The sequence below is a fragment of the Aplidium turbinatum genome, chromosome 1 (genome assembly GCF_918807975.1).
Source record: "Aplidium turbinatum chromosome 1, kaAplTurb1.1, whole genome shotgun sequence".
In the NCBI taxonomy this organism is placed as follows: domain Eukaryota; kingdom Metazoa; phylum Chordata; class Ascidiacea; order Aplousobranchia; family Polyclinidae; genus Aplidium; species Aplidium turbinatum.
In genome coordinates this window covers 46,474,362-46,487,777 of record NC_137472.1, presented here as the reverse complement: position 1 = coordinate 46,487,777, position 13,416 = coordinate 46,474,362, and the positions used below count along the sequence as shown (strand labels likewise).

Sequence of the window (13,416 nt, the reverse complement as noted above, 5' to 3'; positions counted from 1 at the left end):
GCAACGAAATAAACCAAACTACTTTTTTTTTTTTCTTTTTTTTTTTTTTGGGCATGATGTCATCAGCCACTCGACAGTCTCGTCATCCAGGGCCTTCAGTCCAAGCGTTCCATGTGGTGGTTGATGGATTGGGCAGTCATGGACGACATGATCTACTGTCTGGTCTGTGGCGCCACACTCGCATCCCGGTGAGGGAGCCAGGCCCCATCTGCACATGTCTGAACGAAACCAAACTACTTAGTCCGGAAGAACAGCTCATACGACGCAGAAGAACCAAACTACTAATCCTACCACTAATGTCGGTGAGTTAGCAAAATTGATTTTTTTAATGATCAAGATTTTTTTTGTAAAAAGGATTGCAAAACTTCAAACGGTTCTAGTAGGTAAATATTACGCTTTTATCTACCGATTTGATTAATCACAAATGCATAAGAATAATCATTGGGTCTGAAGTGGGTAGTTTCTGCAAGCAAATCATCCAAGGAGACATCAACGGCTGCGACTCCAACTAATTGGTTGTTGATATATACAGGTAAGCTTCCGGTTATGACTTGACCTAAATATTTGATATGTTAAAAGATAATAACAGAAAGTTTTATTTCCACTTAGTCAACATACAATGCAATTCAATTGTAGATGTCCTTCAATTTCGATGCATTCTTAAACATAATAAACATTGTAATTAAAAACACAGGTTGAAAAAAAGCTACAAGCAGATAAATGAAGATGAGTGTGCATCTCTGTAAATTCCACAAATTTGGAACAATTCATCAGCTTGCTTCTAATGTCAACTTTTTTCATTGATAGCTACGTTTAATTTTTGGGTGTAAACGGAACATTCAGTTCAACCCGATTAGGAATTATAACGTAAAGTCCATTTACAAATTCACAGATAATTGCTGTATTGAAGATAACGAGAATAAAGAAACGGAAATGCAAATTGCAAAAATACATCAAACTTTTTTCTTTTCTTTCTAGCAGATGTTATCAAGAATTGTCATCCTTAATTTTCCTACTTAAAAGTATGGTCACTAAGGACATTCGACTGACTATGGGTTGACAGAGTGTTGTTCTCTGTGAATTATTATATCCACTATGTGCTGATGTATGGGTAGAAGTCCTTAAAATGAGTTGCTAAAGCGCACACCCGGAGATTGAAACCAGCACTGCTTGATCTTGCGATTTCTTCATACAGAAAATCAGGAGCTTAACCGACTGAGCTATCGCGGAGAACGGGAAACTTATCTAATTCACTAATATCAAGGTACCACAATGAATTTCACCTAATCCAATATAATCAATATATGGAGCCGACCAGACGGGGTCTTTGCTTTGTGAATTCCGTGATGAAGTGGATTTGTAAAAATCAATCAACTGGTTACGGAACAGGACGAGATCAGTGAGAGGTCGAAAGCGTCCTCTCTGCATGGTAATGTTAGTTTTGTTTTTATATTTCGGTTTAAATCATCGTTTTGTGTATGGTGTTTCATAGCCATAAAGCAATATCAATTAGCTTCATGGCAATATGTGTAATGTAAACACTATAACCAGTGGTGTACGCAAGATTTCCTCAAGAGGGCATTCGAATTTTTTTTTAATCGAAACAAAAACAAATTGAAAAAACACCCATTTGCCAATAATAACCAAGAAGTCATATTGTGTAAGAGTAGCCTACCATACTCAGCTTGCATTGACGATAGTTTTTATGAACCACAAGTATTGACGGTACGTTCAGTGGCGTACGCAGGATTTTGTCACTGGAGCAGTAGAGAATTCCATATAGCCTAACTTGACATTTTTTTTATTAAAAGTAGCCTAATGTTATACTTTATAGTCTGACCAAAGTTTAAGGTAGCCGAGGCTATTTGTTGGTGAAACATAAACTCTCACGCTCTTTACGAATATCACTGTAGTTTGGGATTGAATTATTGGATATGTGGATGTGGATATGAAAAGCATGATAGTATAGGCCTAAACGGATAAGTAAAAACTGAAATAGTTCGGTTGACAGGCAATGTACTAAGATAACGCATAAATCGAACCTCTTTGTGAAAGTTTAAATATCGAAAGCAATTTATTACGATACTTTAAACAAAAATTATCGCACTCTGAATATATATAACAAAAAAGAAGGCCTACCCTACAGGACCGTGTGCTGAGCGCTCCTGAACACCATCTCGCCCCTCCCCCTTTCCCTACGAAATTCACTGGCGGGCTATACATTTTAGTAAATCTATCTAAAACATTTTTTAAACCGTTAGGTTGCGAAATTCGGATTAAAAACATCAGACTGACTCCACGATCTGTTGGGACTCCATCTTTGACTACATAACAATACAAAAATCTATTGAATTTTAACTAAAATAACTTAAAGATTTTACAGGGAGGTTTTCAGAGAATAATTTGGCAGTGAAAAAGGCCATCTCCAAAAGATGAAATTGCATCATTTTTGAAATGCAAAAAGTAAAAACTAGACAAAAAAATGACGCAGTGTTTGTCTTAAAAAAATATGACGCTGGGTTGAAAACACAACAGCCTACTTAAACAAGGTAGTTACAAAAAACTTAAATGCTAAAATGTGTTTGAATTAAAAAAAAAAATCACCTCGAATGCAAAAGTATGCGCTGGATAATCCCTTTCAACGCTTCTGGATGCTATTATTGAACATCTTCGTCGTTTCATGAGCATTTAATTTTAGACAAGTCTTATTATGCCATCAACCTTTGAAACACGTTTTCTAAGAAAGCGAGAGCGCAGTAGGCTATTATTTCTCCTTTAAATTCAACAAAAATCACAGATTTTCTGGTTTTGCTGATTTCAATTCAGTTAGTTTAAAAATAGTCATTCCAAAATGATGATCAACAATACCGATGGATGCAACTTCAGCTGCAAAATGTCGAGTTTTCATAGCAAGATATAGGCTAGTAACATTGTTTATGTTAAAATGCCTAAAATCGCTGCACCAACTAAATATGAATAAGGGTGGGCCACTAAACAGAGATGTGGTCCCAGCAACTGGGGTTTTGAAAGAGGTAAATAGGGCCTCAGTCGCTATCCGCAACCAACGATGGAATGACTGCAGTGCAACACCGAATTGGCTTAAGCTGGGCAGCACTTGAAAAGAACAAAAAGATTCTAACATCCAATAGACTCCCAATTAAACTGAAATCAAAAATCTTCAACACCTTACGTTTTACCAGTCGTGCTGTACAGTCTAGAATGCGTAAATTGGACATCATCAACAGTGAAAAAACTCACTACCTTCCAAAATCACATCATGAGAAGCATGACCAACAAAAGGCTACTTGACCACACGAAAACAGAAGATCTTTTAGCTATGAGGCAAGACAACATCCAATCACGGACCGGACTCAACTTGGCGACACTGGGCGAGTTGGCTCAAAATCGCCACTCTTGGAAGCAAATAATCCATGTTGATGCGCAATCTGCTGCAGGCGGAGATGACGACTGATGATGAAATAGGGCCTTGCGTAATTTAAGCTATAAGATCGAGCTTAGCTTCTGTAGCAAAATTTATTTACAACATTTTTTTTTTCATTTCAAATAGCCAAAAAAAATTAACAAATTGAAATGAGTGGGCCCCTAAACAACCGTGCTTCTCCGGGGGTTATGAGGAGCGGTTAATACGGCCCTGTTATCCAAGACCACTCTTGCACAATAACATGTTTGCAATACACAATCACAACAACGCTAAAAATTAACATTCTTTGAAGGGGGCATGGCCCAATGCCCCCTCTCCTTGCGTACGCCACTGACTATAGCCAATGCGATGCCTTTTACCATGGATCAGTTACGTAATTTTGATGCTTTACTGAGATTTTCAAGTCATGACGAACATGGTGGACATGAGGAGAATTAAATTATCAATGTAAAGGCTTAGAATACTGCCACCACAGCTTATCAAAAGTAATGTGTCGTCAGTCAGCAAGTAGCCTACGTGTATTGGCAAGGCAAGCGGCTGAAAGCAAAAGAAATGTACAAGTTTTCTTCACGGAATTAAAGAGATAGAATGTAACTTATTCTCCACATTATTGGATTCCTTGGTTTTGCGTTACTTAATAAATTTATCCCGTCAGAAGTTTGTTAGGCATTTAAGACCTATTAAAGTCGTGAATTAATATCACAGTGTTACTGTGAGTTAATTTGTGAATCTTTCAAAACGAAATAAAAATTAACTGAAGATAACTTACCTGGATTTTACTATTATTTATTGATGCCATATTTTTCAATATTGTAAAATCTGAAAAAGCAAGTGAGAAGGATAAAATTATTTTTTCAATTTAAAGCTTACAAATTTGAACGTGTTCTGTGTTCTTAAACCTTTCACGAGATAGGCTACTTGTATAAACACCTTTGAGGCCCATTTCTGAAACTAGCCAACACATAGGCTATTAGATCGACACCAAAAAATGATCATAGATATTAAGCTTCCGTTTAGTCAAAAATAAACTTGCATCCTTTACTATTAGGGTCCATATAACCATTGTTTGCCGACTTAACTGATTGTATTGCATGAATTGCTTTTAAAAATACACTGCACCTCCAAAAAGCAAAACTTTTTTTCCAGGTTGGCTACTGAACTTTGTATATTTTCAGATGGGTGCATTGAAGAAAAAAAATCAAGAACCTTTGCAAAAAAATTGGCATTGGACGTAGCGCAAGCAATTGGCACAAAGCATTTATAAACTTCAAAATCTTAGTATTACTTCTACATTGGGTGTGGTGGAATAAACAAAGCAAATATCAGATTGTAATATAGTATGACAAAAAAGAGGGAAAGAAATTGATAAAAAATTGTAATAGCCTACGAGCGAGGACTAGAAAAGAAACGAAAGAGCGTAAACACCACGTGACGCCACTCAAGCTATTTTATTCCATGAGAATTCATCTCGATCTTAAATGAAAGCCAGCCACGTTCATTAACCTTATAGTCTACATCAGGGCTTCCCGATTGGGGGTGCTCGCACCCCCAGGGGGTGCGAGAAGCTGTTGCTGGGGGTGCGAGAATCCACCGAGCAAGAAGAGCTATTCCATATATAGAGATGGATTTTGTTTGACGACGGAGGTGGTGATTATCTCTCAGAGCATTCTATGTTGGCCCATACAGCACACTGCACAACAAGAAAATACCACCTGACAAGTAATTGATAACAAAAAGGCTGTGGTTCGATCGTCACGTGATTGTTGGAGGGATAATGCGATAATATTGTGTCAGCAATTTGCTCATTGTTGGCAATTGTTCGCTCATTATTGGCAATTTAATGCGTTTTAAACGAGAACGAAGTTTTTCACGTTGTTGAGTTGTAGACTGACTTACGAAAAGGAAAGTGTTAGCTACTAGACAGGCTAAAAACAGAACTGATATTGGCCTGACTAGCAACTGTTTGTTGTTGATAATGTTTGTTGTTGATAATGGGCATTGTTTCTATAGTTTTTACAATTGGCATGTAGTAAGTAGGCCTAAATGGTGTTTTGTGGCCAGCTTTTGGCAGGGCAGCGGGCAGGTAGTGCAAGCAAACCAAGGATTGGTCATTAGTGCAACTCTTACTAACTAATTACTAATGGCTGTAACCTTTAGGATAGCCTTATGGTAGCTTATCCCTAAGTAACTGTGTTTCACTAGCAGCCTAACTAATTTCATCATGACTACTAAAAAAGTTCGAAAATGGAAAGAAGATTACACCGAGTATGGTTTTACTAAAACAATCATGGATGGCATGGACAGACCACAGTGCATGTTCTGCGATGCTGTATTTTCCAATTGCAATCTGAAGCCATCAAAACTTGGCCAACATTTCCAAGTTAAACACGGTGGAAACAAAAGAGCAGGCAACGATCTTAATTCCTTGAAGGCTAAAAGGGCACGCTATGACAACAAAGGAACACTTCCAAGGTTAGGGTTTGCTCCCGTGGACAAGCCTCTACTTTTTGCATCGTGCAAAGTTGCATACGAAGTGGCAAAAACGAAAAAGCCACACATTATTGCGGAGACTCTTGTCAAGCCCTGTGCTTTGGAAATGGTGAAGGCTGTCCTGGGTGAGGAGGCCGCTAAAAAACTACAACAGATTCCTCTGTCAAACAATGTTATCCGGAGTAGAATTGATGATATTGGCGCTGATATTCTTGATCAAGTTGTGTCAGATATCAAAGCTTCTTCCGCCAAGATCTCAGTTCAGTTGGATGAATCGACAGATGTCAGTAATTGCAGCCAACTTTTGGTTTTTGTTCGTTATGTAAAGGGGGATGCCGTCGAGGAACATTTCCTTTTTTGTAAATCACTCGAAACAACTACAACAGCAAGGGATGTTTTCGATCTGCTTAAAAGCTTTTTTAACACTAACGACATTCCGCTGCAAGCTATCGGATCTATTTGTACAGACGGTGCTCCAGCTATGCTAGGAAACCGGTCCGGATTTGTTACTCTCATGCGAAATGACATTCCAGAGGTGATGAATACTCATTGTATTCTTCATCGTCAAGCTCTTGTGTCAAAGACTTTGCCCGTTACTCTGAAAAATGTGATGGATTCGTGTGTTAGAATTGTTAATTATATTCGAGGAAGAGCTTTGAATCACAGGTTGTTTAAAGCATTTTGCAGTGATCTTGATGACGGTGCTTCTGTGCTGCTATTTCATACAGACGTCAGGTGGCTCTCCAGAGGTAAGGTTTTGCAAAGGTTTTTTGAGCGCAGACTGGAAATTGAACAATTTCTACAAGAACGAAAAAGTGCTCTTGTGCATACTTTTGAATCTCCTAACTTTGCTCCTATGTTGGCATACCTGGCGGACGTTTTCCAACATCTAAATGACCTAAATCGTTCGATACAGGGAAAGAATGTGAATATTGTGACCGCTTGTGGCTTGTTGCGTGCTTTCAGACAGAAACTGCCGTTGTGGAGTCGGCGTATCCTGCAGCAGAATTTCGCTAATTTTTCCTTGCTAGAGAAAGTCATACTGGAACACAGCAACTTGGACTTGGAAGAAAGTGTCAAGGCAGAAATTAGTAAGCATTTGGAAAGCCTGAGAGAGTCATTTGACGGATATTTCTCCCCAGGAGATCTGGAAGAACCGGAAGCTTGGATCATCAACCCCTTTGCCTTCAAATTAGAGAAGATGGGAGATGAGGATGAAGATAAGGAACATCTGATAGACATGCAAGCATGCCAATCGACAAAGCTGCTTTATGAGTCCAGCTCACTCGAAACTTTCTGGTGCAGTGTTCAAACTGGGTATCCAACTCTGGCGAAGAAAGCACTGCAAGTTTTGGTTCCGTTTGCTACCACTTGGCTGTGTGAATCGGGATTTTCATCTCTACTTTACATAAAGAATAAATACCGCAACGCCCTGGACCCCGAAAATGATCTGCGCATTGCATTGTCCCACAAGGTTCCACGTTTCGAACAGATAATTTCAAAGAAGAGGCAAGAGAAAGCTCAAAGATCTTGATTAACGCCATTATGTTCTCAGTTTGTGTTATTTCTTTATTCGCTTTTGCATTTTTGTGTGATTACGTTGTTGAAGGCTGCCCCTTTTCCTATTCGTTAGCCATGTAAAGGCCGGTGAGCTGCTTTTCTGCGTTGTTTTCGTACGTATTTTGAATTTTTTCTCAGAACTACTCTGCTTCAAAACAGGGGGTGCGAGATTGGCTTCATCAATCCCATGGGGTGCGGGGTGATAAACGAATCGGGAAGCCCTGGTCTACATTCACATAAGGCGCAATCACGTGGGATTAGTCGTCGAAACCTTTTCGATAGCGACATATGTCAACTGCAAGATTGGCATGGTGATGCGGTTCGTCAAAAACGTTAATACTCTTCAGCATTTAAATGCGGTGAAAGATCTGTATGGCAAGCTTATTGCTTACAATCGCAAAACACGTACGTCTACGTATAGGCCATTTACCATCATTCCCAACTCCATATGCTACCAGAGTAGTGGAATAGTTGAATTGCAGTGTTCTCTTTCGTAATGTTTCCAAGATGGTTGACTCGCTATCGTCTGGTGATCCATCAGATATAAAGTGAATTGTAGATGTCGGAAAATCAGCTAAAATGTAAAAAGGCTTTACAAGACAAGTGTTCCAGTACCGTAATGTCAATTTAATACAAGAAAACTGCAGTAGGCTATAGTATGCAGTTTTGGCTTTCTCTTGTGAATTTAAGGTTTCAACCATGGCGACCTTTATGCTATAGGTTTCTATATGGGCCGATATGGGCCGAACCTATATGGTTCCTATATAGCTCGCTATAGGTTCGGCCCACACTCCTTAGTCAGCGACCAAGACCGACTCAACAAACAGATCTGCTCCGGTGGCAAATAAAGAAACAAATCATGTAAAGTGTTATGCTCAAAAACTGAACAAATAAAGTCAGTGCCCACAATCAACAACTTACTGACAATATGCGCATCGTTTGCGGCTTTTTATCGAGTTAGAGATGTGTTTTTTTTTATGAAAACAGTGGCTAGAGCAATTAGGCTACACCGCTTTCTGGATTATTTCATTACGGCGGAACAAAGTATTAACTGCAATATAAATAATGCCTTGTAGCTAACAAATGTTTTTATTTTTTCTGGCGTATTTCTTATTTTTATGGTTCGTTCATGTTAAAAATTAAGTCTTCAAGATTTTGTGCATTCACGGCCAAAATGATGCGTATATAGTCAGGGGCTCTGAGAGGGGTGGAGGGAAGTCGGACTACTTTCCCCCCTAGCATAACATTGTAAAGGAAAAAAGAGTAGTTTTTCGTTTTGTCACTTTTGAGGGGTGCCCATTTTTAATACTAAAATAAAAATTTATCAACCTAAAAGTAAACAAATTTTTGAATGAAATGCGTAGTTACAAATTTACAAGTATTTTTCGATCATTGTTATGTTGTTCTAACTTGAAAACTAGTGCTGCTTTGCCTAAGTGTGTATTATGCTTGCTTGACCTTGCTTTGTTTCAATCCAAGATCCAATACTCGATTATAAATTGCGGAAGAGCAAACTCTACATTATTGCTTGCTCCACTACAAGTGTTACAAAACAAGTTCATTCGATCCTGCTTATTTTTGCCGAGGTCAACAAATACAACTGTTCTTTATCACCAATTTAATGTGCTTAGAATTGACGATATTATTAAATTAGAAATTGCAAAATTTATGTACAAATATGTGCACAAAATGCTGCCCCAGGCCTTTGCTGGCTGCTTTATTTTTGTAAATGAAATTCACCATCATAAAACCCGTCAGAATCACAAAAATGATTTATATTTGCCTTCTACAACGTCAAACTCTGGTAAGAAGATGCTATGTTTTAATGGAGTGAAACTATGGAATCAAGTACCAAAAGAAATAAAAGAAAAGTCTTATAATGTTTTTAAATTTAAATATAAATGTTTATTAAAGAATTTGTACAATGATCACTCCTGAAACGTATCATCCGCTTATTTCTCTACACAATGTTTTTTTTATGTTGCCCTGTGTTATTCCATTGTTAATGTAATGTTAATTCCATTGTTAATTTTTACAAATTAAAGTGCTGGTATTGTGCTATATATTATATACCGTATGTGTTAATGTTCTTAATTTTGGGTCTTTTGTTTAAATGTTTGGGTGGCAGCTGACTTTGGTGACCTTTTGGTCTTTCGCTGCCATCCTTGTTGTGCGAATTATTTGTGTTTATTGTCTTTTTGCTTTTTGTGTCTTTCTTTTTCGCCAACAAAACAAAAAATAAACTGAACTGAACTGAACTGACCAACTGCACCTTGACGCGTTTGCCAGGCATATGATAATGGATCCAACATATTTGGAAAACTGCCAAGCAAGATTGAAGAAAGTAAACCCTTCTTGCCTATTTTCTGCTTATAGATGTCATTTCTTAAATGGACTAAAGTTGGAGTTCATGGTGTGCAGTGTTGTCCAAATATTATATCATTTTTGAGTAGTGTAATTGATCGACTAAGCTTATGTCATTTTCAATTGCAGCCAAGCCAGATAGGAAATTCTAAAGAAAGCTATACCATTTCCAAGCAGCCTACTCGAGCAGTTTTAAACCTGTGCTTCTCTGCATTATGTGGATTGCAGTCCTAAGCGAGATTCACTCTACTAACCTATTTTTACAGCGATAAAGAATGTTCAATGTTTTTTGGCCCAAAGGAGGCTCACACGACGACTACGAATGGACAATAAGCTGATGACTTTGATGAAGTTAAATAAAAATGTAATCAAAGTTACAGAAAGCTGGAAAGTAGGCTACTCGCAAGCTTAAGCTGTTATAGGAACTATGAATTAAAAAAAAAATTTTCTGGGACAGAACGCTCCAACAACTCCGCTTCACCAGCTCAATCTTACAAACGAAATTTATTCTACTGTAGGCCTACGCTATGTTGCAAAAGATTTGCGAGCTGTTGGTAATTTATTCACAAATGTATCAATAAACTCAGATATCATCGATAAGTTTGAAGTCCTATGGAAGATGTGTAGCCTATAGTGGTAGGCATGTGGAACAAATTTAAACAAGTTGTAGGCCTACAACAATGACATTTTGGATAAGTTGGTACCCAGCAAACCGGAACGCATCACCTCATGATATCTACTCAAGGAAATCAATGATTGCAACTTTCAAAACACGTTTCCAAATATTTTTGTTGCTTTGAAAATTTGTTACCTAAACCAGCATCTTCAACGGTTGTTGAAAACGTAGTTCTAGCGCACAGAAATTTGTAAGATTTGTTTACGCTCCACCAAGACTCAAAACCGAGTGAACAGTTTATGCATGTTGTGCATCAAATTAGACCTTGCAAAATCTTTATTATTTGATGCTGTGATCCGTAACTGCAATGTATTGCAAAAGGTTCGGAATGGATTGAATGCTTTGTTGAGCTATTTTCATTGCCTGCATTGTGTTTACAGTTTTTCTTTTATCTACTGTAAGTTATACTAAAATTACCACCTATAGCAATTTCGATTCACAACATGACTGGAACCAACGCGACGTAGTGACGCAGACTTGTCAAGGAAGGAAACGTTATCACCGACCCAAAAGCGGCTCTTGCAGGATTCCACACAACGAACAGACAAGAATTCATCAGCAAACACGCCCACACTACCTTAACACTAGAGACTTTGAACAAACTATACTGCATTCTTTGCATATGGTGCATTTTTCTTGGAAGTGCCTTTATTTGGGGCCGGAAAATCGTTTTGATACTGGACCTAAATTCTCCTCTAAACGGCCGTGGCCAAAGGCACCGTGTATGAGGTGTGCATGTGCACATCATATAACTTTACTGCAATTCTTTCAAGAGAAAATATTGAGCAACAATGGCAAGTTTGCTGCAAGTGTAGTCGAGTGATTTTTGTTGATTTTCATAATTATTGAGAGAAGTTTTTTTTATATAGATAGGCTATATACGTTGTTTAAAATCGAAACTTTAAAGGAATTCAATTTCACAATGAGAAAAGTAGCCAAGTTCGGCTTAAGACACATGATGCAACGCATGATACAAATTCGTTACTTGTATTTTTGCTGAAAAACACTTTTTTGGGGCCCACTTTTAGTATTGTTTCCCGACCAGTCATGATTTCTCTCGGAGACCCTGTATATAGTGTTGCCTTAGAAGCTTAAAACAAACTATATCGCTTCTTCGACTATTTCCTCAACGCGGAACAGTTTTAACAAGCATCAAGGCCAATAATAGATAATTGATTGATTGAAGGAATTTTTATCACGGACTGAGAAAGCTTCTTTGAAGCTTAATCCTATAGCAATTTTGCTAACTTGCAGAGGCTTTAAACCACTGACGTAATCCGGTTACGTAGTTGGGTAGCATGAAGTTTCCGATTATAAGCGTTGTTGTTTGTGAATGCGTTGCTCAAGCACACTCCTTGCAAGTCGAACCACCATCATTTGATCTTGCAGTTTCCTCGTTCTTAAACTCAGGTGTTTAACCAATTGGGCTATCACAAGTTTTTTTGTTCTTTTTTTACGTTGCGTATGTTATTGGTTTCATTTCACAAATAAACTTTACCTAAATGATTGTGACGTTTTGTATGCAGCTTCAGTGATCCATCGAAATAATCAAATGCTTTATCCAGAGCAAGTTGATAATAGGACCCTCCTGAAAACGTATCAAATAGCAATTTTATTCAATGCTAAGAATATTTGTCGCAACAAAAATAAATTGCTATGCCAGTCGCTCTCATAATTTTCGATCTTTTCTGCATAGTGGACCACTTGCAATTGTTTAGAATGATGATTCCCCACTCCTTTATCATCAACCACGACCAGTATTGCTAGGCGCTGCCAAACAGACTTCCCCAAAGCTCTTCCAAAAACTTCCTGACCGCAATTTTATTTCCCTAGCGATTTAACGATTTTAGTTTTAGAGTTTGTTTCCTTGGCCACCAGCCATTGTAACAAGTGCTGGATTTACCAATAAGGTGCAAAGGCCGACTATGACCTACACCGGAAAAGTAGCACATTTTCTGCACAAGTTAGTTGCAGCTGTCCAAATATCACATGATGCTGAAAGCTTAAAAGGGTTTGTCAAATTGATTGATTGCATCTTTGTTCTCGGGCTGGAAAAGCTTCTTTGAGAGCTTAATTCTGGAAGTTTTGCATGGTTGCAGAGGCTTTGAACCATTGATGCAGGCCCGGTCACGAACTTTTTGTCTCATTTGCATATTTCTGTAAGTGTAGCCATTATTGGTTACCGCGCGGCGCGTGTAACTGTTTATAACGATTTTCGCCCTCACAGCAGCCGATTTTCAGCCGATACTCACGCTCCAGGTCCAAATCTAAACATTGAATTTGAAAAAAAAAAAAACGTAGCCTGGAGACACACTTAGTCTAGTCAAGTTAAAAAAAGTTGATAAAAGAAATTGATTCTGGTCACTAGTCTAAAAGTAAGATTTTCCGAATTGATTAAGAATTAACCCTAACCTTACTTTTTTTGAAAAGCTTTTGTGCACCGCGAAAATTAATGTAAAGAAAAAAAATTGACTTCGATGGGCGTCGAACCGATGTCCTTACAAACATAAGGTAAAAGACGAAACCACTGAACCAAACACACCATCGAAAAACGTTGCATTCACACAGTAGGCTATAAATACAAACTCTATGTGAAGTAACAAAAAGTTCGTGGAGAAAAAAATTCGCGGCCCGGTCACCGAGGTTGACAGATTGAAGTTTTCCTATTGCTAAAGTGTTGCTGCCGGGGAACTATTCCATTCATTAGGTGCCCTGATTGATTGATTGAATCTTTATCCTCGGACTGGGAAAGCTTTTTGCAGAGCCTAATCCTGGCAGTTTCGCATACTTGTAGAGGTTTTAAATCACTGACGCATGCCCGGTCACCGAGATTGACAGAGTGAAGTTTCCGATTGTTGAAGTGTCGTTGCCGGGGAACTATTCC

General features: G+C 38.3%; 1 protein-coding gene across 5 annotated transcripts in view; it reads right to left on the bottom strand.

The window, feature by feature from the left end:
• The window catches only part of LOC145775851 (VWFA and cache domain-containing protein 1-like), a 41,079-nt gene that overhangs the window by 13,417 nt on the left and 14,246 nt on the right, over positions 1–13,416 (bottom strand). For 4 of the 5 annotated variants that reach the window (XM_082587235.1, XM_082587243.1, XM_082587266.1 and 1 more), the window contains 5 exons: positions 12,031–12,120; positions 7,923–8,066; positions 4,212–4,261; positions 1,284–1,422; positions 407–556 (listed from right to left, as the gene is read on the bottom strand). In XM_082587235.1, coding sequence (XP_082443361.1) covers positions 407–556; positions 1,284–1,422; positions 4,212–4,261; positions 7,923–8,066; positions 12,031–12,120 — 573 coding nt within the window. The remainder of the gene's footprint in view (positions 1–406; positions 557–1,283; positions 1,423–4,211; positions 4,262–7,922; positions 8,067–12,030; positions 12,121–13,416) is intronic. The other variant, XM_082587250.1, reaches the window with a different exon arrangement.